General features: G+C 36.3%; 1 protein-coding gene across 1 annotated transcript; it reads right to left on the bottom strand.

Annotated features, from left to right (window-relative positions):
- Positions 1–26,272, bottom strand: LOC105045146 (probable LRR receptor-like serine/threonine-protein kinase At1g53440). The gene is given in 26 exon segments (XM_073257750.1): positions 1–699; positions 2,160–2,310; positions 5,079–5,306; positions 5,448–5,662; positions 5,826–5,944; positions 13,549–13,680; positions 13,758–13,950; positions 14,275–14,444; positions 14,447–14,644; positions 14,793–14,842; positions 14,938–14,976; positions 15,075–15,137; positions 15,244–15,309; positions 15,434–15,464; positions 15,467–15,507; positions 15,610–15,681; positions 15,783–15,854; positions 15,939–16,010; positions 16,107–16,178; positions 19,455–19,526; positions 19,638–19,709; positions 19,802–19,873; positions 19,979–20,047; positions 20,156–20,227; positions 21,003–21,171; positions 26,067–26,272. Coding segments are annotated over 26 exon segments (3,045 nt in total). The 5' UTR covers positions 26,215–26,272; the 3' UTR covers positions 1–312.
- Positions 26,273–26,573: the final 301 nt, after the last annotated feature.

The following is a 26,573-nucleotide window of genomic DNA, read 5'->3' as shown; positions in this document are numbered from 1 at the left end:
GAAATTCGAAAAGCCGCTTTCCCGGACCACCTTCTATCTCATATTCCAAACTTATTATTCGACTTATGTAATTAATATTCTAATAAATAATGCATAAATTTGGATGACTCTTCATCAGTGTTTCTCCTTTCAAAGTACTGTAAACTACTCTATGTAATTCTTTTTCCCTTTTGGTAAGAGGGAGAGGATAAGCTCCACTAATTTCTATACCAACGTAAACAGTTCCCCAGTCAAAATGGCATGTTAAAAGTTTAGATCTCATCTGAATCTTTCATAGCCTCATGCCCAGGCTGCCAAAGCTACTTGAGTTATTTAGACTGCTTGATGAGAAACATTACTTGATGAGGAATTTAGACTGCTATCTTCTTTACCTCTTTGATCATTGTTAACTGAGGTATCAACACACAGCCCTTCTGTTGAAACATTCCGCATTTGGCTCACGTCAGACATTCTCTCTAAGGACTTGAATCTAAAATCCTCACTCTCGGAGACTGCTCGGTTCGCTGATGGGAGCTGTATAGGTGTTTTTCCATCCAGCAAGCTCACGATGGTGGACATTGAAGGCCTGAGAATTGGAGAAGGGCTGGTGCATATAAGAGCCAAATTCAACATCTGCTGTGCCTCTTCCTTTGAGTAGTTGGAACCAAGGCTCGGGTCCACAAGTTCAAGCAGAGTTCCCTGCTCTTGTAAAACATAGGCCTGCAAATCATGTAAAGGAAACAAGAATATTGACATCTTACAAAGAAGAGCAAATATCAATATACTGAAAAGGAAATGTTACATAAACTAAACTCAGTCAAGTGTTGGAGACTTAGATGGAATGCAAATCTCACCATGAAATTAAAGAATGACTATATTTATATAAACCTATGTCTCATTTACTAGCTTAATATTGAAGAAAATCACAAGGATTATGAATACACAGTTCCCTAGCTATGTTAAGAATTGGAAAAGCTAAACCTGGCCCAGAGGAAAAACACAATATTTTACATGTTTGCACAAGCTAAGACTTTTGTACTTGGTTTTACATTAGAATTCTATTCAGTAAAATGACAGGGAGAGGTGCTCCCTTGAGAAACAAGGCAGGTGTACCACAAACTAGGTTCCTCAGATAAGACAACTTCCAGGCGGTTCCTATTGGAAAGAGAAATGGGTAAGCTTATAATATATAAAGGAAGTTTTCTTGTTTGGTTGGGTTGGACAACTTAGAATTATAGGATAGGCATCCTTGACTTGTACATAACCTGACATCAGGTCAAACCTCTAGACACATGATCCCTACTACAATACCTATATAATACCTACTGACCCTTAAAAACTCTACCCTGCTTGGCAAAACCACAACTGACTCAACCATTCCAGCTTGACTTTCAGTAACTCGATTCTGAGGTAAATTAGTATAAAGAAAGAAAAACAACTCTTAGATAACCTTACACCACGATCATGGCCCCAGCCAACCCAACTCGGCTGAAACAGAACTCTAGCTCATGACAGAGTCTAGTCCAAATCTGGGTCAAAAAATGTTGACCTGAAACTAATCCAAACTGATAAGCTCTTAACTCATGCCCAGTGCAGATGTTGTCAAGCAATTCGAATCAATTTTTGTCACTGCTTAACATTTCTTACTCATAAGTTTTTTTTATTGAATAATATAGATGGTACACATAAGTGGTCGCTTTGGAAGTTTTGCTTGATCACAAGGCCAGCCCTATTCGCATATACCATGGCTATGTTGATTTGTATATGACGTTTAATTGCTCTAAAAAACAGAATAAACATAGCTAAGTTGCATTAACTGGAAGGTCATTACAATGCCTAAGGACAAGAAGAGCGATTTGTGGTTAATATTAACAAGATGAATGGGGGAAATTAAAGTAGGTAAATAGATCTAGAAATTAAAACCCTTGACCTATTTCAGCGCAAGTGGCATCGTCATGTTTCTTGGATGTTCCAAATGACCATTATAAAGGATACATTAGTGGTGGTTAATAAATTGATGATTTTTCGTTAACTCATTCAAAACTGCTACAATCTGCTATAGAGATCAACTCAAAGTTATACATTGACATTTTTGGTTGGTTACCACAAAAAGGGTTCTGGACTCACTTTTCACTTAATAGGTTTGCCAACAAAAATTCTTGATCAATATATAAGCTTACCCAATCAAGAAGATAAACGCAATCCTCCATAGGCCTATAATTTGTGTTGCTCATTCCACTGATAACCTCCAACATGACTACTCCAAAGCTGTAGACATCTGCTTTGTCTGTTAAGTAACCCCTCAAGGCATATTCAGGAGCCATATACCCCCTGCATGATTTGAAAAAAAAAAAAATCATCATGCAACATGTGAAGAACTGAATGTGTGCTATGACCAGCCACACGATGGTGTGGTGTGGGTGTGGTTGTGCGGACATCATCTTAAAAGATTCAAAAGCGCAGGGAAATTTCTCGTAACTCTTCTATGGGATCCTTGGAGCCATCTAGTTGTCAACAAGGAAGTATAAGTATTCTCAAATTCGATACTTCCTCTTGGTTAAATGGTTTTAATTGGTGATTTGTTTATTCCCTTGACAGTTCTCTTTCACTTGCTTGTAGGAATCTTGTCTCTATTTATTCATCAACTGAAAGCAATTCATAAACTTTTAGGTCTCATTTTTTTGCTTCTTTATGTAGCTTCAAAACTGTGCTTCAGTAATTTTCATCTGAAACTTTTCCCTTTTATATGATAACGACATCTTTAAGAAGGAACCTCTCATGTTCTGGGAAAGCTAGAGGCGAGTGCAATGACTTGCTCCAGTGTTTCTTCTTTGCAAGACTCTGAAGTTCTGTTTAAGTGTTTCTCTTTTGCAAGACTTTGAAGTTCTGTTTTAAGTGTTCTTCTTTGCAAGACTTTGAAGTTCTGTTTCTTATCACTAAGAGATGTCAGCATATTCAATAAAAAAGAAACAAAAAAATGTCTACATATCTGAACAAAATCATGTTCATCATTGACTATTTTTGAGTTTGCAATCATTATAGACTATAATATGTTCATAAATTGTGGTGATAGCAATGTGGCAATTGATGGTGATGATGAATATGAAGATGATACATCACAGTTGGGTCCTTCAAGATATTACATTGCTAATAGCCAAGAATGGGTTATAGTAATACAAGAGATTTTGTAGGAAAAAACAAAGCGAAGTACCAATGCACCAGCATTGAACATGACTAATCCAGAAGTTTACATGGCTGCTCGTCTAATGCAGCATAGCACGCAGCTAATAAGTACTATGACCAGCTAGATCATGCCAAGATGCCAGCGGATTCACGGGTGAGGACTTCAACAAGCAAATATTTGAATTTTAGCTAGAGGATTTTGAAGGTTTTCATCAGATTTTCTTATAAATTTTCTATAAGGGGCTAGGGCTAAGCAAATAACCGAAATCCGAAGAAACCCACCCAATCCAACCCAATAAACATTGGTTTCGGTCGGTTGAAAGACATAAATCGGATAGAATCGGGTTGGGATTTGTAAAAAATCGGTTATTAATGGTCGGATTCGGTTCCTACATTTTTAACCCATATGAAACCGAACCCAATCGATATAGTATTTCACAAACTCGCTTTCATTTTGGGACGGCATCATTTAGTCTTCAATACTTCATTCTAAAAAATACTCCATCACCCATTTGGATTCACGAGAATATTAATATTGAATTGTTGATGAAAGCACATCAATTTGAGACAATTCTAAAGTAAAAACTTTCAGATGTAGTTACTTTCAGATGAGTAAATTTTTTTTTTTCTGTTTTATTTTGTACAGATTCAAAAATAAGTCCAAAATTTGTAACTTACAAGATTTAGGCCTTTTTTTGTATTGAATTGACAAAAAAAAAGCAAATAAGCCTAAGTGGATCAATATTAGACTTAAAATCAATATTGAGTCAACACTAAGTCTAAACCGACACAACCCATCCGAACCCGCTACAAACGTTCACTTCGGTTTCAAACGATTATACATGATAAATGGTCGGTAGCGGATTGAATTTTCTTCAATCCGATGGGTTCAGTCGGATTAAATTTTTCTCTCAACACGACCGAACTCGATCCATACTCAGCCCTATAAGGGGCAATATCAAATTTTACCATATTTCCATATTTGTAGTAGAATAACTCTAACATGTTTTCTCTTTGTCAAGTCCTATTTCGAGTATAATTTTGTATTGGGTTTAATGACCCAATTAGAGTAAGGGGATCATGTCCTATATACATGTCTAATACATTGTGTGGAGTAGTCTTTCAACATATTAATAAGTTTTTTCCCAAGAGAATTTCCTTCGTCAAGCGAACGGTTCTTCATCCAATTTACTTCTATTTATACGTTCATGTTCGAAGAGTAACTTTGTTGAATCAAATCAACCCTTCTTCCTTCTACACTGCATCATCATTTAAATCCTCTCCCCCTTAAATAGTATAGGCCTCTCCTTGCAGCAATAAAATTACACAGTCAATCTTCAGTTTGTTGAAATAATGTATACAAGCAATTAGACATCCTTCAGGGTTGAAAAGTGCATAATTGGCAAATCAATACAAGTTAATTATTTTACATTCAATCATTATGCTCTTTCATCTAGTTTTATTTTCATTATAATAATTATTATTAGAGGAAGTGACTACTTCTAGAATTATATTTCTATTTATTGGAGGTGACTGCATACATACAAATGCATGTACATATGTGTGCGCATGATGGCAGATGCAGACAAACAAATGCATGCTATGTGACAGCAACATTTTAATAAATTCACTTATACGATGTTTATGAACTATAGACAGAGGTGCATGATCAGACAAGCTAGATTATCTTCCAACATACATAGGAACATTAACTCTGAAGATGACTCACATAAATGTACTTAGCATGAAATATTAACCGTTACATTTCATTCTTTACAAGTTAATATTATGTTTTCAATATAAACCTTCATGAATCTATTAAGCTATATAAAGTTTCAGCAAACTCTTTGAATTTGTGTCAGTTAAATTGTAAAAGGAATAATTTTACTTCCTTGAAGAAATAATTATCCACTTACATAGTTCCAGCTATACGGGTGCTGATATGGGTGTTCTCTTCTTCATTAAGCTTGGCCAGACCAAAGTCGGATATTTTTGCATTGAGATCTTTGTCTAGTAGAATATTTGTTGCCTTGATATCTCGGTGAACAACCTTCAACCTTGATTCCTCATGAAGATATGTCAAACCTCTTGCTACCCCTAGGCAAATCTTACGCCTCGTTTGCCAGTCTAATTTCAATTGGCATCTTCACGTCCTGTTAACATCCAAATTATTTTGAACTTTTATGGCAAAATTAATTGGTCAAGACAGAGAACTTAAATGACAAATAATGTTGAATGCATAACTTGGAGAAAGATATTTGCTCAGACAAAAAAGCACTAAGCACTCACCAAATAGAGCAAGGGCGAGACTATTATTTTCCATGTATTCATATATTAGCAGTAATTGATTTCCTTCAATACAACACCCATAAAGCTTGACTAGATTTGGGTGTTGCAAAGCTGATATCATGCCTATCTCATTAATAAATTCACGGTTTCCCTGTTTAGACTTGGAGGATAGCTGCTTTATCGCAATTACAGAACCATTTGGCAGCACACCCTGTGAAATAATAGTCACATTTTAGGATCAAAGCTCTATCAAGAGATAAATGTAGAATTTTATATACATAAAAAATATCTAAAGTGAGAAAAATAAAAAAGTAAAAAAGAAATATAACTCAGAGGGACGAATATAATAGCAATTTGTAGATGCTTACATATACCTTATAAACTGGACCAAAGCCGCCTTCACCTATCTTATTTGCAGGATCAAAGTTCTTGGTGGCAGCTTTAATCTGTTTCAAGCTGAAATAACGAGTTTGCAACTCTAAGCTTTGAAGTTCTGCAAGAATAGATTTTTCAATTCAAAATTACTAAATTTGATTATGAATTAATAATGCATGGCCTTCGAAATGCTTATGCAAAGGCATAATCAAGATGACAATTTTATACAACATTCTACACAAACAGAATGGCCAACTCAAATTATTAATAAAGAAAAAGAAAAGGTGACCATCAATACTGTGCTTCTAGCAGATTAAAAAGTCATCATCAAATTGACAAAAAATGTAGGTCATACAAAAAACTCAATTTATTGCTCATCAGTTCGTTGAACTCATATTTTAGTTCTTTAGATTCCAACCTCAAAAATCATCCAATGTAACCATCAGAGATCATCCGATAAGTGAAATTCTTACGAATCCTTGTAAAGAGCATTCGAATATGGTGAATAGTTATTTAAAACAGCCAAGATGAAGTGTCTGTTGAGTGTGGCTTGAATCTGGTGTAACCCGTGGTATGAATCTGACTCATCTTGGACTTAGTTGGCCCTTTTGGGAATTTTAGGGTTTTCTCTTTGTTTTAGGATTTGGAGGCTATACATATTGTAATCACACCTTTTGTTATTGGATGGCCGTCTTTTGTTATTTGAGCCGCCCCGTACTCTCTATACTCTTATCTTTTTTGATATAGTAAAATCTCTCTCCATCTTCGCCCATAGATATAGGCCAAAGACCGAAACACATAAATAATGGTGTCCTATTTTTCTATGTATGATTGTTTGTTGTTATTTCGGATTTCACACTAATTAACTGATAATCTTACAACAAAATGCTATCTGAGCCTGAGATTCAGATTTGTTCCTCAGATCTGTTTTGAATTTTGATTATCTATTAATTTTTTTTGTTCTTTGTGAATTTTTCATGATGGCTACGAAATTCAAAATCAAAAAAATTCAATGGAAAGAATGATTTCAGTCTTTAGTGTGTCAAGATATAAGCCCTATTGGTTCAGTAGGGATTGCTGAAGGCACTAAAGGGTAAAATGCTTTGCCGACGATATTATCAGAAGAGGATAAGAATGATCTCCTAGAGTGTGTACACAGCATGATTTAGCTGTCTCTGGCAAATGAGATTCTATGAGAGGTTGCGAACGAGTCATTTGCTGCAGCACTGTGACTTAGATTAGAGAGCATTTATATGACCAAGTCTCTAACAAATCGGCTTTATCTGAAGCAATGGCTCTACACTCTTCAGATGAAGAAAGGTATGCCTCTTAAAGACCATCTTAATGAATTCAATAAAATTATTCTGGATTTGAAAAATATTGATGTAAAAATTGGTGATAAGGATCAAGCTCTTATTCTATTATGCTCATTACCTCCCTCATTTGAGTCTTTTGTTGATACTATCCTATATGATCGGGACATTCTTTCCATGGAAGATGTGAGGGCTTCATTGAACTCAAGAAAGTTAAGAAAAAAGATATCTGAACTTGGGATGAAAATCCGGCAGATGGTCTGATTTTAGAGGTAGATCAAAAGAAAAGAATTTGGATTCAAGTTCAGAAAGTAATAGAGACAAAACAAGATCTAAAGGGAAGAAAAGCAAATGTAATTACTGTAAGAAAGAAAGACACTAGAAATCTGATTGTCTCAAACTCAAAGAAAAGGAGAAGTCTAATAATGCCTTTAATATTGGTGATTCAGCCAATATAGTAAAGGATAATTTTGATGGTGTCGATGTCCTCTCAATATTTGTTAATTTATCTGAAAATATTTGGATTCTTGATTCAGCATATTCTTATCATGTGTCCTCATCAGGATTGGTTTTTCACTTATCACTTTATTGATGATGGTGTTGTGCTCAGGAGGAGAAACATATCCTGTAGAGTTGTTGGTATAGGAACCATTTAAATCAGCATGCATAAGGTAACATTAAGACCTTGTCTACTATACGGCATGTACCAGATTTGAAGAAGAATCTAATTTTTTTGAGTACTTTTGATTTATATAATTCTATTGAAGGTGGAGTTTTAAAGGTTTCAAAAGTTGCTCTCATTGTGCTTAAAGATAGATTGTCTCATGCAAGGTATGCTAAACCGGTACCGTCGGCCGTATCGGCCAGCCGACGGTACGGATCGATACGATTTCGTACCGTTCCAAACCGACGAAGGCAAGCGGATCCGAATCGGAAGAAAAAAAGAGAGAAAGAGAGAAATAGAGAGAGAGAGGAAGAAAGAAAAAGAAGAGGGGAAGGAGCCGGCGGGTTGCCGGAGGGCGCAGTCCACGCGCCCGGCGCCGTAGGCATAAAACAGGGCGTCGCCCCTGTTTCGTAAATTTTTTTTAAAAAAACTAGTTTTAAGTGAAGCCGGCAAATAATTTGCCGGCTTCACGATTTTTGTATTTTTTTAAAAAAATCCCTTAAGTCGGCAACTAGGTTGCCGACTTCATAAGTTTAAAACCAAAAAAAAATAAAAAATTAAAACAGGCGGTCGTCTGTTTCGAAAAAGAAGAAGAGGACGGAGCCACGGAGGGGCTCCGTCCGCTCGACCGTCCTCAGGCCATCGACATCGGCTCGTCGGCCATAGGGCCCTCGCAACGGAGGCGCCGTCCGTCCGGTAGGTCCCTCGCCCCCCTCCCAGCACTCTCTCTTTCTTGCTCTCTTGAAAGCCCTATCGGACGATACGAGCTCGAAAGTCCTCCGGCGGCTCCCACCTCCCTCCCTGTCCTCCTCTCTCTCTCTCTTTTTTCATTTTTCTCTTTTTCTTTTCGTACCGTCCGTGTACCGAATTTACCGATCAAATTGTATCGGTTCTCCACCGGTTCGGTACGATACGGGATGTACTGGTCGGTTCGGCATGGTATGGAAAATCTTGGTCTTATGGCTTCTACTTGTTTCAGGATAGCATAGTTGTTGGTACTACATCACTTTCCTCATCAAGTCTAGATTTAGATAATACTCGTTTATGGCATATGTGTTTGGGTCATATGAGTCAGGTTGATATATCTATTTTAAGCAAACAAAATTTATTGTGGTCAAAAAATCGAAAAGTTTGACTTTTGTGAGCATTATCCATAGAAAGTAGTCTAAAGTCAAGTTCAACACAGCCATCCATAGGACAAAGGACGTTAGATTATATCCATTTTGATTTTTGGGATCCTTCATCTGTTCAGTCTAAAGATGGTTCTCAATATTTGTTGACTTTCACTGATATTTTTTGGAGAAAAATTTGAATATACCTTCTTAAGTACAAGAATGAAGTCCTTCCCACTTTTAAGAAATGGAGAACACTTATTGAGAAACAATCCCGCAAGAAGATCAAGAAATAGAGAACTAATAATAGTATGGAGTTTCATGAGGATCAATTTAATGAGTTCTGCGAGACTGAAGGCATTGTGAGATATCGCAGTCAGAAAGACATCACAACAAAATGGTGTTGCAGAACGCATGAACATGACTCTATTGAAGAGAGCATGGTGTATGCTTTCTTAATCTACTTTATTTTAAGGATTTTTGGACTGAAGCTGCTATTATGGCCTACTACTTGGTGAATAGATCTCCATCTACTGCTATTGAGTTGAAGACTCATATTGAGATATGATCTGGTATACCTGCTAATTATCTATTTTGAAGATATTTGTTGTCTTGCTTATCCACATATCAATGATAGTAAACTTGAAAAAGGGCACAGAAATATATCTTTCTTGGTTATCAATCTGGGATGAAAGACCACAGATTGTGATGTGTTGAGCCTGATTTTCAGAAATTTATAGTCTGTTGAGATGTTACCTTTAATGAATAGGCTATGTTTCATTTGGGAAAGGAGACAGTTGCGATAGATAAAGATAACAATATTGATAAGTAGGTGGAGCTTGAGATTGTACCTTCAATTCATTCATCATAGGGTGATATTCCTATTCAGCCAGATTAGGATGATGAGTCTGAAATTGTTGATAAGAGAGATATCCCACAAGAACAGCAGTATACCATAGCTACTAGTAGATTGAGGAGGTAGATTCGACCCACTCAAAGATATGGATGTATAGATCTGATCTCTTTTGCATTATCTGTGGTAGAGTCTATTGAGGTTTAGAATCCCGTCATGAGGCCATTAGCAGCAGTGAGTTTGCATAATGGTCTATTGCTACGAGTGAAGAGATCAAGTCTCTTCACAAGAATCAGACATTAGAGCTTGTGAAACCACCATAAGGCCAGAAGATTATTAGATACAAATGGGTCTTCACGAAAAGGAATCCTCGGAGGTTGAAGCAATAAGGTTCAAAGCACGCTTGGTTGCAAAGGCTACAGTCAGAGGGCAGGTATACACTTTAATGAAGTTTTCTCTCATGTTACTGACCAGACGGATATTCTTTAGGAGGTGACCTGCACCAAGGCCAATGAGGAACCTCACAGGCATAGCCTCTCACTAAACAGACCTTTCTGAGTAGCTTTCACTCTCATAGCAAAGCAAGAAGCAATAAACAGTCGCTACCCCCTGATATGTGCCACTTTCCTAATCAAAAGATAGGAGAGCACCCCTTCTCCCGAAGTTACGGGGTCATTTGGCCGAGTTCCTTCAACTAGATCTGTACTATGGCCAACACATGCCTCCGTACATCAGTTGACATCAGTATAACTGCCTCCACGCAGCTCCTCAAGACAACATCACTCCTATGAAACATAGCTCTAATCGTATGTTGCTTGTCATTGTTGTGTTGTTTGACTTAGAGCTTAAGCAGCTTGATGTTAAGATAGTTTTTTTGCATGGTGAGCTTGAGGAACATATTTGCATGCAGCAGCCAAAGGGATTTATTGTTCAGGATAAGGACCATATTTGCTGATTGAGAAAATTTGAAGCAATCTCTGAGACAGTAGTGTAAGCAGTTTAATATATTTATGCTTGGATATCGTTACTCTCGCAGTGACTAAAATAGTTGTGTTTATCACAGGAGACTTCTAGATGGTTCTTTTATTTATTTGTTGCTTTATATTGATGACATGCTCATTGCAGTAAAAAATATGTCTGAGATTAAAAAGTTAAAAGCTCAACTCAGCAATGAATTTAAGATGAAGGACTTGGATGCAGCAAAGAAGATTATAGGTATGGAGATTGGATCGACGCACATACAAATTATGTCACAAAAAAATTATATTATAAAGATGCTTGGAAATTTTGATATGCAGGATTGCAAGCTAGTATCCTCCGCTTGCAGCATACTTCAAACTTTCAGCTGCTTTGTCTCTAAGTCGGATGAGCAATACATATCACGTGTTCTATATGCTAGTGCAGTTGGGAATATCATGTATGCTATGGTTTGCACATGTCTAGACATCTCACAAGCCGTCAATGTCATTAGCAAATATGGGCATCTAGGAAAGGTCCATTAACAGGATGTGAAATGGATCCTATACTATTTGAGACGTACTACAGATATTGGTTTGATATATGATCGGAATTCAGCACTTGCGGCAGTACTGATGGTTATGTGGACTCTAATTATATAGGTGATCTAGATAGGAGGTCTCCTATAGGCTGTCTTCACTCTTTTAGATTGTGCCATCAGTTGAAAAATGACTTTACAGTCTACTATTGCTTTGTCTACTATAGAGACAGTATATAGCACGATAGAAGCAATGAAAAAGGCCATTTGGTTGCGAGATTTGATTGGTAATTTTGGCTTACAGCAGATGTGACTACTGTTTCTTGTGATAGCTAAAGTGCCATACATCTAACCAAGAATCAAATATATCATGAAAGGACCAAGCATATTGATATCAGATATCACTTCATTCAGGATGTTGTATACAAGGGGTTATGGCACTGAAGAAGATTCTTATGACAAATAATCCAGCAGATATGATGACCAAACCACCTACCACTCTCAAGTTCAAGCACTAATTGGACTTGATTCGTGTTTTGAGATGCTGAGCTAGACCCTTGAGAGCATTATTAGAGGAGATGGAGAGTTTACTATTTTGTATTGCAGCTCGATGGAATTCAAGCGAAAATAGAGATTTATTGTGTGATTTAACTTTGGTGTGACTGCGGTATGAATCCAATCCATTTTGGACTTAGTTGGCCCATTTGGATATTTTAGTCTTTTTCTCTTTGTTTTAGGATTTGGTGGCTATATGTATATTGTAAGGTCCGTGGAACCAAAACCGCGACCTATGCTAGCTGACCGATAGTACGAGTTGGTACGAATCCATATCAGATCGGACCGAACCGACACAATCAACATAGAAGAGAAGGAAATCAGGGAGGAGGAAAAGAGAGAAAAAAAGGAGGGAAAGGGGGAGGGAGGGAGAGGGTGGCCGGAGGAGATGCCCATAGTGACCACAAGCGAGCTGCAGGCCGCAAGCACGCTCGGAGGGCCACCAAGGCCTCGCTTCCTCAATCAAATCTCGATCGAAAGAGAGAGAGAGAAAAGGAGGAAGAAAAAAAAAGGAGAAGCTGGCGGAGAGGCCGTCGGAGGACCTCCATCTGGCTATCGTGGCCGTCGGACAGCATAATCACGGCCTACAGCGCCGCGAGCATAAACATGAGCGATCATTTCTATTTCACAGCATTTTTTTAAAACATCTCGACGATAGTGAAGCCAATAATAGGTGTAGCGAAGCCGACAATGGGTGTGCCAGCTTCACAATTTCTTCGATTTTTTTAAAAAAATTCTGAAATAGTGAAGCCGACAATGGGTTTGCCGACTTCACCCATTGCTGGCTTACTTAAGTGAGACTGGCAAATCTATTGTCGGCTTCACTCATTGCTGGCTTCATTAAGTGAGGCTGGCAAATATATTGCCGGCTTCATTACTCATCATCGTTTTTAAAAAAATATGATAAACTAAAAAGGGGCAACCATCGTTGTTTTAAAAAAAATGATAAACTGAATAGGGACAGTCGCCCCTATTCCATAGCTGCGGCTGCGCCCATGCATTTTCTGCCATCCGGTGGCCCCCGACGGCCTCTCAACTGGCTGCACCTCCCTTCGATACTATTGCTCCCCTTCTCTCTCTCTCTCGATTAAATGCCCCATCGGACGACACCAAGCTGCGGAGGCCTCCACGGCCCTCCGACAGCATTGTTCCCTTTTCCCTCCCCTCCTCTCTCTCTCCTCTCTTTCCCTCTATTTTTCTCTCCCTCGTCCGGTGTTCCGATTTGCCTAGCCGAACCGTCCTAATTTGCCATCTGTACAGCTCGAAACGCTCTGAACCATCCGATTCGAGATAGTTCGGTGAACACTAATATATTATAATCACACCTTTTATTATGGAGGGCCGTCTTTTGTCATTTGAGCCGCCACATACTCTTTGTACTCCATCTTTTTTGATATAGTAAAATCTCTCCCCATTTTCGTCTGTGGACGTAGGCCAAAGGCCGAAATACGTAAATTGTTGTGTCCCATTTTTCTATGTGTGGTTGTTTATTGTTATTTCAGATTTCACACTAATTAACAGATAATCTTGCAGTTTTCTACCTTTTCAAATGAATGAAAATCAAACTATTTTAATAAGCATCCAGGAAGCAAATCACAATACAAATCTGATGCCAACAAGCAGTTCTGTAGTTGCATTCTTGAAAACATAAAGTCAGAAAATAATAGGGCTGTCATTATTTCTAAAGCAGACTTTAACAAACAATTAACTAAAATGAGCAATTATCTCACCATCTTTCTCAGCATTTTTCCTTCTAAAGAAAAGCCATAGCATAATTAACATTAGCACAATTGTGACACAAGAAGCTGCTAGAATGCCAAAGATAGCTCCAATAGATAGCTTGCTTTCTTGAATATCGAAGTCTGCAATAAAGAAATAAACATCATTCTTGCACGAGTTATCCAAAAGGAAGAAAGAGAATAGTGTTTTAAAGGTTTACTTGGTGTAACTGAAATAGCTGATATAAGTGGTCCATATACACCTCTTTCGGGAATGGAGTTTGTCCCTTTGCCAGCCCACTGAAAGTGAATTTCCAGAGTACCATCTAGTGTAGCAGTAAAAGACTTGATGATTGGCCTACCAGTGCCATTTGCTTCCTTTGCAATATTAAAGTCTTGCAAAACCTTTTGGCCCTGTGCAAATTTATAGATTTTCATATAAGAATTATTATTGCTGCACCTGATTATTAGTAATCAATAGGTGCCTTAAAACAGTTCTAATGAAAAAGTTGAAAAATAAAAGGAATAGCTTTGGCTCAAATCCTAATATTAGCATAACGGAAATACACATCTTGATATTGGTTCACATATCAATAAAAGGAATAGATTTATCATACATACGTACATACATATAATATCTAGAATTTGATGAATGTAATTCTGAAAATAGACATTGCCTCAAATAAATTAAAAGAAAAAAATGAAAGAATTTAATGATGTGAATGCAAAAACAATAACCTGTATCGATACATCAAAGATGCGCCTTCCAACACTGAAGTATGTCTGATCATCAGTAAACATTATTTCAGCAAAGTGAAGATTGACGGTATAAGTTCCTTTCTGTAAGCAGAGGCCATAGTATCTGAGGGAGAGAGGACTAAGACGAGCAGTCATGTACAATTCTGGACTGTCATGTTCAATACTGATACATTTGGAGCAACATATCTTGCTTTGTCATTTCCCACAAAATCTCCTGTACTGCTATATGCCCATTTTTTACTATAAGCAACAGCAAATCTTGATGGACCCAATTGTGATAGATCAGCTTCATATTCATCATCATCAATTATCACCTTTCTACCACCACAATTTATGAACAAGTTGTAGTCTACAATGATTGCAAAACTGAAAATAGTCAATCATGAATATTATTTTGTTCAGATATTTTATTTATATGTTGACATATCTTGGCGATAATAAATAAAATCTCAAAACACTTGTAAAGAAGAAACACTTCAGCAAGTCACTATACTCACTTCTATCTTTCACAGGACATGGGAGGTTTCTTTTTAAACATGGTACTATCCTATAAAAAAGAAGAAAAAATAGCAGCAGAATATTACCAAGGCATAGTTTTGGAGCTAATATTGAAGAAGAAACAATGAGATATATGAAGCTTACGAACTATTTTCTGTTGATGAATAGCTAGAAACCATATTCCTACAAGCAAGGAAATAAGTACTCAAAGAAATGGAATAAACATATCACTGGCCAGAACCAATTGACCAAGAGGGAGTATCGAAATTAATAATTCTTACAAATTTCCTTCTTGACAACCAGATGGAGCCAAGGATCCTGTAAAGGAGTTGTAAGAAATATCCCTGCAAATTTGAACCTCATAAGATGATGAATCTGAATATTTTTACTGATGGACAACTTGTCGTAACCAAACAATGTGCAACTTAAAATGATCCAAGTATGACATACAAATTTTGTTGGCTGCTCAAGATCCAATTGGGTATCGATCCATTTAGCATGTTATCAGTAAGGTACCTAAATGAGAAAATTGGGTATGAAAGAAACCATCAAAAACAAGGGATAAAAGTTAGACTGAAACTTAGTACATAAAGCAACTGTTGACAACAAGAATACATCTATATTTATCTTATTTGCTTACATATAATTTATTGAATTCATCAGTCCATCAAGCTGCTTGGAATTGGACCTGTCAGATTGTTAAAGCTAAGATCTCTGCAAGAAAGTTTTAATTTATATGAGGAATGTTTTGCGGTCATGTTAGTTACTTGTATGGTTAATTTTGACATCGCTAAGAGCAGTTCTGGGTGAACTTACACGGTTTTAAGATTGGCCATTTCCCCAATAAAATCAGGAAGTTCACCAGATATTGACAAGTTTCTCAACACCCTGCATAAGACCCGCAGTTGGTACGTACTCAATTATGAAAAGCAATGGACTACATCCATATGCTATTGCTGCCATAAAGAACTTCACTTCATCACACTTACAGTCTTTCCATGTTTTTCATGTTTTGCAGCGAAGGGAACTTCCCATCTCCTCCCTTCAAGCCAGAAACTCTCCTGCAGTCCCAACCACATTATGAACTTGATTAACCACTGGACTAATAGATATGAATGGAGTAAACAACCAAAAAGAGAACTTACAGCTCAGTTAAGGATCCCAATGTTGAGAAGGTTGGAGGAAAGGGCCCCTCCATGGATGTTCCTTGCATGTCTCTACAAACAAATAGTTTACAGGTCAATTCATTAATCTCAAGGCTAGTACTGCAACAATATCAGCAAGAGACATGGAAGAGAAGTGGTAGCACTCACAGCCTTTGGAGCTTAGTCCAATTCCCAAAGAAGCTAGGAATTTTCCCTGAGATTGGGTTCCCATCTATTCTACTGTAGAGAGTTGAAAAACTTTAGCATCTAATCAAATTGCTAATTCTAAGTAGCATTTCAAATGAACAAGCTGATGAAAGACCCATGGCTTATGCAAGTATATTCTCATTGTGAACTTGTGATGGCCTGGTCCATTAGACCAGCCCATCACTGTGTTAGCCCAAATCCCCACCCTAAAAAAAAAAAAAAAAAACAAAACAAAACAAAGGAAGAAAGGGCTGGAGTCTTCTTCCTCAACAGCTCCTGGTGGGAGCCGAACTCATCAAGGCCATTGTAGACTAGCCTTTGCTCTTATTTAAAAGCCCCCTTCCCTTTGTAGTCCTCCATCAATGAACCCTGTGTGTTCTCTCTCTTTCTCTTGTTAAGATCACAGCTTCCCATTCTTGCACCAACCAGAAATCAAAATCAGAGGGCTCACTGGAGCCAAGATAAGGCCTTGGTCTTCCTCCCTTTGTTGTCTCTTCTCCCCATGACCTTAAAGCACCATGGCTGGCTTTGATTTCTCCAATCAAAAAATAGGGACCTCAATTCACGGCCTCTATTTTCTTTCTCTTTCTTTTTCCGGCCACCGGCGCCACTGCCTCATGATGCTGCACCTCGGCGGAGTCGCCCGATTTCCCTACCACCTGTTCCAATGAGGCCATGGTCGCTGGTGAACCGCCAATGACCACAAACCCAAGATAAGACCGGATCCTCTATTTCTGACCATTTTCCATGATTTTCTCCTCGGCTAGTCACTACTGTTGACCATTCACCACTACCCACCACCGGCTGCCATCATGGGCCATTGTCCTTTGACCATAGCCATCGGTAGACTAGTCCTCTATTTCGCCATTTAAAAAAAAGGAAGAAGAAAGGGAAAAAAAAAAAGGAGAGAGGAGAAGACACATCTCTCTCTATTCTCTCTTTTTCTCTATCTAAGTCACTAGGACCCAGTTCAACGTCCTAATTTCTTTTACTATGGACCCAAGTTGACCCTAATAAGAAAGTCCTAAACTGCCCAGATAGTAGGGCAACATGCTGACCCCACCTCTGCTCTTACTAGGAACCTCTAGAATTTGGTTACCATTGATCATTGTTAAATTATATAAATCATAATTGATCATGACCATTTGAGTTCTTGTTCGGACCGATTTAGTTAGTCGAGCACCATCGCCTAGTCGACTTTGTCCTTCCTCCACCCTAGTTCGGCTATGAAGCTGTACAACCTGCAGTGCCTCAAATTGAACCATTTGCCTAATTTTAAACTATTCTAAGTTCTCTTGGGTTTCAAAGTTATTAATGATTGATTTTAATGGCTTTGAATGGGTTCAAGCAAGGTTTTAAATCCCATGGGATGGGACTGTCTCGATTTTCTCATAAAAAGGGATGCGTTGCCGTCCCGCCCCGTCCCGACTCTTGGGATAGAGAATGTCCCAAAGCGTCCCGATCAGAATGTTAGGACGCTAGCGGAACGCTTGTCCCAACACATGGGATGGTCCCTATCCTGGTGTCCCACGGGATGTCTGAGACATCCCGTTGGGACCTGAATCCCTGGGTCAAGTGACTCGCATGGTTGAACTTTGAAGGTTAAAAGCGGAAGAGAGAACCCTAACACTCTTTACTTGTTTTCGAATTATCGATTATTTTCCATGCTTAAGACTTTATGAAATATAAAAAGAATATTTGATATTGATAATTCTATATTTTCTTAAATTAATGATCAAGTATATGATATCATGCAAATCATGTAGTTTTATGAAAAATATGATTTTATGGATAGTTTAATATTAATGACTTGTTTATGAACTCGAGCTCCATATTTTGTGAAATCTATATTTTTGTTATGGAAAGACTAGTTGCATGGTTGTTCATTGTTAATAATTTATTTATGGACAATGAACTCTAAAAGTCATATCATATCTTTTGACTTATTTATTTATTTATAATATAAGAACATGCCTTATTTATTTATTATAATATAAGAACACGTCTCAAGAAAATATGATTTAAGAAATATGACTATGGGCTCTGCCATGTCTAGCAGGTTATAGTAGTTGCCATACGATTCACTAACAGGTTATAATAGCTTAGCATATGGCCCTTACCAGTGGATTATTGTAACTTAACATACAGCTCCTATCGGTAGGTTATAGTAGCTTGATATACGACCTCACCAATAGGTTATAGTAGTTGGCATGATATTGATTACAGCTTTATGACGGTATAAAATAACTTTAGCATTTAGTCTAAAAGAATTATTAAGAATTATGATATAGTAAAATAATAAATAATTTATGACTTATTTATAAATTCAGCATGATTTATGATTTTGTATTGAAAACCTTATTTATGTAATTTACATGATTTATGAATATATAAGAGCATGATTAATTTATGATTATACTATTATTATGAAAATTTTTATTTTTTAATAATAATCATCTTCTTTAAATGATTTATTGATGCATGTACAAACTTATGCTTGATCTAGTAAACTTTTACTTACGAGTGGTGTAACTTATATCTTTTTTATTTTTGTTCTAGAGGAATAGGATCATTAGAGATGAAGAATGGTTTAGATTTTAGAGATCATGCTAGCAAGATGATTTTATAGCAGAATTTTGATTCTTTTATTGACTATGAATTTATAATTAATGATTTTATAAATTTGAGGTTATGAGTTTTGACATTTAAATTTAGATTTAGTCGTCTTGAACCAATATTTATTTATTATTTACTTGATGATGAATTTGAATCTTTTATTTTATTTGAGATTATGATTGATTGGCTTCGCAAATGTAACCATCGATTGTATGGTCATATTATATCCCGGATTTGGGGCATGATACTAGTGATAACCATAGTCATGATAGTTGGAAACAATTTGGTTACACTGGAATTCAGAAAACTACAAAAGGATTGTACCAAAAGAAAAAAAAAAAGAGATTGTACCAAAAGAAAAAGAAAAAAAAATGCAAAGTTTGCCACAAACTTGGAAGGAGCTTGGGTAACAAAATTTGAAAACTAAGAAATATTAAAACAATAAGGATTATTGAAATATTTGTATTTTGTTCATATAGAATCATGTAAGGGGAGGCAAAAATACTGAATAGTGGTAAAAATACTGAACAGGACCAGCACAACATATGGCATCATTTGCTCACCTGAAAATTTAAGAATGATTTAATGTTCTTCAATAATTTGTAGAATATTGTTACTATGGTGAAATATAGCCATTATAGCTATTTAAAAATTGTCAATAGGAAGGCCAGAGGGAAGAAATTTGTGACGTACAAGTCTGTCAGGTTCTTAAGATTGCCAAGTGAGTCTGGCAACTCTCCACTTAAGTTATTCGCTGAAGCAAGGCTGGAAGAAGGAAAAGTATATTGCAATTTAGAATAATGAACAATCCAAATAAGAAAAAAGGTATTGAACAATTACACGGATCATGTGTCACAGAAAAAAAAAAAGTCTTACAACTGTTTTAAGTTGTTCAGGTTACCAAGAGACGTGGGGATTGAGTCTTGCAGCTGGTTATTTTCCAACACCCTGTACTAGACAAAATATTCTAAAATAATTTAAAGAGAGAGAAAGAGATAGAAGAGCTAAATAAAAAAATTATGGGAGGCAGGGAGAAGTACAGGGACTGAAGGGAGATGATGCTCCCAAGCTCCCTTGGGATGCTCCCGGAGATCCGATTTCCTAGAAGAGACCTGCGAACAAAGTAACTACCATTATCTCATTCACATTTTTTTTTATCTATTTTCTACTAAAGAGTTTTGGAGAAAAATGAGGAAGAAAGGGAAGACATAAATTACAGCTGTGTGAGAGGAAGAGAAGCCCAGTTGGCTGGAATGGATCCATTGAGATAGTTCCATGAAAGATCTCTGTTACATAGCCAAAACAGTAGCATGAGCTTGCTGTCCTATCACCTCCTATACATCTCACATTTTTTTGGGGTGGAGGGGAGTAAAATCTCATATGCATAGACTTACAGCACACTTAAGTAGGTAAGGTTAGCAAATTCCTCTGGAAGAACTCCGGTTAGGTTCTGACCCTTGAGCAAGCTACAATCCCAAAAGGTACAAACATGTAATAGAAAATAGAAAAAATACTGCAGTCAGAAAGCTTTCTGACAAAATCTTGGAGTCACCCTTTTTTGTTACATTTTTTTTTTCAAATCTTTGCATATACACCCCTCGCAAATTCTTTTATTCATGCATTATTTTCATGAAAAGTAGACTGTACAGCTATGCTCCTTCAAAACTATAGCATTTGCATGTGTATCCTTACAACCATCTTGCTTTCATTTGTCATTCTAATTATAATTTGGCCAGACTAAAAGCTAACTTGGCCTCTCATCAATCAACTATTTTAGCCTCAATAATTAAGAGTTTTGAATTTGATTTTTTTCACTAATATTTGGTATGTTTTTCTTGCTTTTTTAGCATAAATGATCGAGCAATTTTCGAGAGTACATGTACAAAACTTTAGACATATAAAATGATAAAGTAATAAAGTAATATTACTTCTAATGTAAATAATGTAATCTTATTGATGGGTGTGAATGGAATTTTTAGATTTTGAAGGAGTAGTTCAAGTTGTAGATTTTTTGTGGGATAGATGCAATTTAAGATTTTTGAGGTTAAATAAGAAATTTGCACTTTTTTAGGAGTACATGAATTTTTTTTTTTCAAGCTCTACACTTTTAGAAGAAGCACGGCTTCTTACAATAAAACTAAGTCCTGATATTTCTCTTCTGTTTCTTTGTAAGAATTCTTTTAAATAGAGAGTTCAAATAAAAAGTAGTAAAGACGAGGTATTTGCGAGCATGAGGCATACATGCTAGTCACGTGACAGACATTGGAGGTGACATTGCAATCGCAAGTGACATTGGTGGCAATCTCATCAGAGCTTGTAGGTTCCACCCACCCTGCATTCCCGCTGCAAGGGTCCACCAAGAAGTCCCACTCCTTTCTCAACTTGGAGGCAATCAACTTTAATGCTTTAACTGTAGTCCATCAGTTATCATTTCATGCATCAGCTATTTCTAGTGTACAGAGCAAATCAAAATTTGTACAATGAAATCATGATTAGCCTAATTCTACTTTATTTTCTTTTTATTTTTGATAACATGAGCCAAATTTTTTAACACATGGTACACAAACTGCACATGGAGTAACCTTGCTTCTATTTTTTTCCCTTTTACTTTTTTCCTTTTACTTGCTATGGAGTTACTACAAAAAAGAAAAAAAAGGGAAGAAAGGAAGAAGAAAGAAAAAACAGTGAATATCTTCCACCAAACATTTCAAAGAGATGATGCAAGAATTGCCTAAAACTGCCACCTGAGAAAACATCTCTCAAGACCAAACACAACCTTCTCCAAATGGAGTAGTGCAACCACTAGGCTACAGTGCAATTTACAAGGATGGTAATATTGTGTTAGCCCTATGTTCAAATGAAAAGAAGTCTGCTTTAGTAATCAAAATTTTAGAAAAAAACATTTATTCTTTTTCCTTTTCTTAGAGGAAATTAGACCATTGACTTTCACAATTTCTCAAGAATTCGCCAACTAAACACAACCGCCTGAGAAGACCATGGATCGGTTCCAGCAAGTCCACAACTTGCATTAATGCCCCTATGGTTCATGTCAGATGTGGTTCATGGAGCCATGATGCTTCATCCTGTGTGTGCTGTTTGGTCCACAACTCATGTCCCTCAGTTTGGCAGCTTGTTGAAAAAAGAAAATAAGGGTTTCTATGCTTATTTCTGCTTTACATGAGTACCACTTTTAAAAAAATGTCGTAAACCAAACATAGATGTGTGTATCATGATCATTACAGAAATATATTATATGGCAGATAAGATGAACAAACAAATATATTGATTTGTTCACATGTGGCAATGACTCACGTATGTTTAATAAAAATAAAGATGTAATGTTTTCTGCTTGGTCAAAAGAGGTAGGATCCGTTGGAGTTTTATTTTTAAAAAAAGGATTTTAATTTTTATTCCTAAATTTTAGTTGTTTAAAAATTTAAAACTTCTTTTGAAGGGACACCTCTTTTCGAACAGTTACGACTCTTTGGAAGATAATATTGATTTCCGAAGAAATATGATATTTCCAAAACATCATGTCTTCGAAACCATGGTGCCTCCTCGGTCAGACAGAGTCTGTAAATAGGCTTTGGATCTGACTATTTTGGGATTCATTAAAAAAACAATCTCTTCTTCCCTCTACTCACTAGTGCTTTGTCCCACTCTTTCTTTTAGAGACAGACCGTCTTTATTCTTTCTTCTTTTTCCACTCCTTTTTTTATTTGGGCATCTGAAAAAAGTCTTTTGGGTCAAGCTTCTCAGTGATCATGCTCATTAGAGGAGGATCGAGCTAAGATGGGTTATTGTATCTTGGGGACGAGATCGCCGCAAACCCACATGTAGAGACGAATCATGTTCTTAGGACAGTATTCTCACACACTTCAATCCATGCAAACTCTTTTCAATCCTCCATTTTATCTTCAGTAGTTTATTTATTTTATAATCTTGATCTAAAGTCATTATAGCAATTTCTAGATAACAATTATTCCAATAGTCTAAGAACGTGATTCATGATTATATTAGAAATTGATATTAGCTGTTTATCAAGTCTAATTTGATTGCATAAGACTAGATTTTGCTTTATTTGTATAGAATAGAAAACTTTATCTTTGCAATTTTGAAATATTACAGATATTTTTCTGCAGATTTAAAATCTTTGCAGAATTTTTCTGATACTTCCAAAACTGTGTAAAAATTTTCTACAGTTTTAAAAATCTGTGCAGCTATAGATTTAAAAATCTATTAGAAATTTAATAATGTTTTAGAATCCATGCAGAATTTTTCTAACACTCTAAATTCTGCAAAAATTAATTTCTGTAAGTTTTAAATTCTGTGCAAATTATTTTGCATCTTTAATTACTATGCAGAATTTTTTCTGCATTTCCAAATCTTTGCAGACATTTTCTGCATCTTCAAAAACTATGCAGAACTTTCTATTGCTTTAAAAAAATGCATATTATTAGCTGTTTGTCAAATTACCTATTGCTTCTGCTTTGAAAGTCATGCAGGAATCACTAAGTTATTTTACTTGTTACATTTTCTAGCATAATTATGTAATTTTATTTCTCTTTATTGCATTTATTTCAAAACCTAGCATTGTATTATTGAAAGCCATTAATTAACTATTCAAACATCTAAGGATAAACCCCTTGGAACTTGTGTTTGGCAACAAAGAGCTGGTCATATAAATTTTGATCAGATCTATTATATTACTAACTTAAACATGATTGTCTTGATCTAAAATAAACCAATGATTTTCTTTTTCTTCTCGGTGATGCTACCACAACTATCATATCTTTGAGCACCATAGAGGCCGAATTGATCAATCTAAATACCACTTGTACGGAGGCAGAGTGGATTAAAAATCTTATGTCAGAGCTATCTTTGGTAGCTAAGCAATTCCGGCTATATCAATTCATGGTGATAATAAGACCGTAATTGAACTGACTAATTAAAAGAGTACTAATAAAAAATGAACCAACATATTGGATTTATCGTAAATTTGTAAGATAACTCAAAAGAAGTATTGCCATTTCCTTCAAATTTGTCAAGTCTGAGGAAAACTTGGCAGATCAATTAACCAAGAACTTATTTAGGAATGGAGTCCTAGAATCATCGAGGGATATAAGGCTTAAGCCCATCATTTGGTCACTAACAATGGACACCTAAATCTATGATTGGAGATCCCATGAAGAGATTCAATATGGTAGAAACAAAGTTGATTAAGCGATCGTGCCAGAGCACAATTTCAAAGTATATCTCTTCGCATCTCTTATCAGTGACAAAGTAAAATTGGAAAGGTTGAGTTATACTTTTAATGAGTCTAAGATAGAAAATATGAAGGCTATTAGGTCACAAATACCGTTGGAGGACCTACCTATATCAGAATTATCATATAGGCCACGACTAGGGTTTTGAACTAACTCTAACAAAATTCTTATAAAAAAAACTTACTAAATGCAAGGCCTTTAAATGGCACTGACTGCATGAAGACCATTTAATCCTATTGTATAGTATAAGATACCCAAATATTCTTTTTTATAGTTTTTCAAAAATTAAAATCTTTCATGAGGGCTCATTGGAGTTTTATTAAAAAAAGATTTAAATTTTTATCCCTAATTTTTTAGTTGTTTAAAAAACTTAAAACTCTTTTTAAAGTGATACATCTTTGTAAAGAGTTATGACTCCTCGAAAGAGGACATTGGTTTCTGAATAAATATGATGTTTCCAAAACATCATATCTCTTCAAAATCATGGCACCTCCTTGGTCATCTGGATAGAGTCTATAAATAGGCTCTATATCCAACTGTTTTGGGATTCGTTAAAAAATACACTATCTCTTCTTCTCTCTACTCACTGGTGCTCTATCCCATTATTTTTCTTTCAACTATAGAGACTATCTTTATTCTTTTTCTTTTTTCACTTATTTTTCTTATTTGGACATCTGAAAGAAATCTTTTGGGTCAAGCCTCCGTAACTGTTCTCATCAGAAGAGGATCAGGTTGAGCCAGATTGTTGTACCTTGGAGAGCAGATCGTTGCAAATCCACATGTAGAATGCAAATCACATTCTTAAGGCAGTATTTTCACATGTCTCGATCCACATAAGCTCTTTCAATCTTCTGTTTATCTTAAGTAGTTTGTTTATTTTATAATCTTGATCGAAAATCATTACGATGGCAACATAGCAATTTCTAGATAGCAATTATTTCCAACAGGATCTTGATAGTGATTAAAGCTTCAGAACGTACTCGGTATGGGAATTGGAATTGGACCACCATCAACCCATGTCACACATGCATTTCTAGTATCCGTCCGATACCACTGGTAAATCCACAGTTGTTTGTTAATTACTTTAAAGTTTAGAGAATCTATTGCAGCTGGCAATGGTTGCAAACTCTTCCAAGAAAGTTTAGTTTTCAGGAATAAAACAGGAATAAGGCTAGGCTTATTCAAAAGATTATGCAAAAAAGGAGGAATTCTGTTCTAGCTAAACCTATTTTATTCACCGAATAGCTATCCTGAAATTAGGCCCTCTTTTATTCCTGTCCCGCTTTTCAGAGAAAAACAAACACAGCCTAAAAGATACCGAGAGAATTACGGCTTGGATTCTTTGGTTCGGGGAAAAAAACCTGACGGAATTAGGTTTTCATAAGCCAATTGACTACATGCTTCCAAATATAATTAAACTCCATAGAAAATAACAAGAGTAAGAGCAGACACATATTGTCGGCAACGTTCAGAGAACAGTACACCCATTTCAACTAAACTTTTATGGGTCTATATCTGGACCCATACACAAGAATAATTGTATCCAGACGGATTCAAGCCGGTTTAAGCCTGTCGGTAGAGTGACAGCTGCTAGCTATGATGCATCAAGATCTTGTCTTTTTAATCTTCAAAAAAAAAAAAAAAAAAAGAACATTCCACATTTTTTTTCCTTTTTCCTGATTCGGCGGAAATTTGAAAAAAAAAAATTCCTCTGTATGAGGAGATGGCAGTTGGGTTTTCCTTTATTCATTAACATAATTTCCAGAAAAAAATAATAATTTATTTTATTTTTGGGAAAAACATACACCTATTACTCTTACGTTACCCTTAGACCTAAATCAGACAAGATAGGAAATTAGTAGTTGCGACTAGGATCAAGATTTTTTTATTTCAATATGCTGTAGTTGATTCAACGATAGGAATGGAAAAGAAATAAACTAAGAACCAGAATGTAGATGAGAAGAATATAAGTGTAGTGTTAGAAGAATGAAAAAGGGAAAAAATAGCTATAAAATTAACCAAGGGAGGAAAAGAATACCTTCTTCTTGGGCCAGTTGCTGGGCTCTGCAGCCGAAGTCATGAAAGCAACTCAAAAATAACAGTCCGGAGAAGACTACAAGAATAGCAACACGATGTGGAGGAGAGCAAAACTCCTTGCCTTCCCCTGCTACTACTAATAATTTCATCTCTCTCTCTCTTTCTCTCTCTCTCTCTCTTCTGCTCTTGGTTTGTTTCTTAGCCCGGAGGAATGGCTTTGGTGGGATCCAGACAAAAACAGCAGTATAAGCGAGCCACCTTTTTCTTTATTTTTAAGAAAGGGTGCTGTTGAGTAGATACGAGGGAATTTACTTTGCCACACCACTGGTTGCGTTTCTCGTCTGATCTGGCGCTGATTTAGTAACCAGAATCCGGCTAAAGATTGTGCCAAGTAGGAAATTGAACCAATAAGATCTTTCCACGATGGATGGGAATGTAATGGTGGATATTGGCACAGCATTTTATTATAGCTTGGATATGGGTGCGTTGGTTGTTATTGCATGCAATG

The sequence above is a fragment of the Elaeis guineensis genome, chromosome 5 (assembly GCF_000442705.2).
Source record: "Elaeis guineensis isolate ETL-2024a chromosome 5, EG11, whole genome shotgun sequence".
In the NCBI taxonomy this organism is placed as follows: domain Eukaryota; kingdom Viridiplantae; phylum Streptophyta; class Magnoliopsida; order Arecales; family Arecaceae; genus Elaeis; species Elaeis guineensis.
Note: the sequence above shows the minus strand (reverse complement) of the source record. Positions and strands in the feature narration are given on the sequence as shown.